The sequence below is a fragment of the Neomonachus schauinslandi genome, chromosome 16, assembly GCF_002201575.2.
Source record: "Neomonachus schauinslandi chromosome 16, ASM220157v2, whole genome shotgun sequence".
NCBI classification, from domain to species: domain Eukaryota; kingdom Metazoa; phylum Chordata; class Mammalia; order Carnivora; family Phocidae; genus Neomonachus; species Neomonachus schauinslandi.
Window position 1 is genome coordinate 9,330,385 of NC_058418.1, and position 1,118 is coordinate 9,331,502.

The 1,118-nt window shown below is 65.3% G+C and overlaps 1 protein-coding gene across 1 annotated transcript; it reads left to right on the forward strand.

Annotated features, from left to right (window-relative positions):
- Nucleotides 1-311: 311 nt before the first annotated feature.
- On the forward strand, nucleotides 312-728 carry NANOS2 (nanos C2HC-type zinc finger 2). Its single transcript, XM_021681172.1, has one exon. The coding sequence runs from the start codon at nucleotides 312-314 to the stop codon at nucleotides 726-728; it is 417 nt and encodes a 138-aa protein (XP_021536847.1).
- The last annotated feature ends 390 nt before the right edge of the window (nucleotides 729-1,118 follow it).

Sequence of the window (1,118 nt, forward strand, 5' to 3'; positions counted from 1 at the left end):
AGGAAGGGCCTTTCCAGAAGTCGCGGGGTGCCCTGGAGGCTGAGCAAGGACCAGAGACAAGGGGAAGGGCCTCCTTCCCCATCTCCGTGGGGGATTACGGTCCGATGGGGATCGTGGGCAGGGAGTGGGCCCTTTAAATCCTAAGCTCCACCTTTGCTTAGAAGGGTGTTTGGGGGAGTATAAAAGGGGGGTGCAGTTCCTCTCTGCTCCAGAAAAGCACCTGTTGCTCCTTACCACCCGCCCCCGAAGCCCTGGCCTGCCTCTAGTCGCCCCCCGCCCCCGCCCCCGCCCCCCACCTCTGCCTGGGAGCCATGCAGCTGCCGCCCTTTGACATGTGGAAGGACTACTTCAACCTGAACCAGGTGGTGTTGGCCCTGATCCAGAGTGGGGGGCAAAGGCCAGAGGCCCAGGGGAATGGGGAGGGGAAGCCTGGGCCCCAGCTGGGGCAGGAGCAGGGTCTGGGAGGGCCGGGGGCCAGCACAGGCCTGGCCACCCTGTGCAATTTCTGCAAGCACAACGGGGAATCGCGCCATGTCTACTCCTCACACCAGCTGAAGACCTCAGAGGGCGTGGTGGTGTGCCCCATCCTGCGGCACTATGTGTGTCCCCTGTGCGGGGCCACCGGGGGCCAAGCCCACACGCTCAAGTACTGCCCGCTCAACGGCGGCCAGCAGTCTCTCTACCGGCGCGGCGGGCGCAACTCGGCCGGCCGCAAGGTCAAGCGCTGAGGAGCGCGAGATGCCCGCCCCGCGCCCCCCAACCCTCCTGGTTCGGTCCCTGCCAAGTCCCCGGACCCTCCCCCTGACTCACCCAGCCTTTGGGAGCCTCCGGCTCCTAGAGCTACTCCCTGCTGGATCCTGAAACAATGCAGGCTACTGGGGAGCCAGGCCAGCTCTGTCCCCGCCCCCGGGACCTCTCAGGCCTTGGGGTTCTGAACTGAGGGTGTCTGTGGATTCTGGCTGCGGCAGGACCGCTGCCCCTGGACCGCACGGCCTTGTGGCTCCTTCTGGGCCCCCAGTTCATGGATCTTTCGTCTTTCTGGGGCTGCTGGTGCCATGAGCCCTGCCCCCTTGACTTCTCGGCTCCATGGTTCCATTCCTTCTGGAATTCTTGGACCG

Coding starts and splice junctions, on each gene's coding strand:
- NANOS2 (XM_021681172.1), top strand. CDS start 312: ATGCAGCTGCCGCCCTTTGACATGTGGAAGGACTACTTCAACCTGAAC.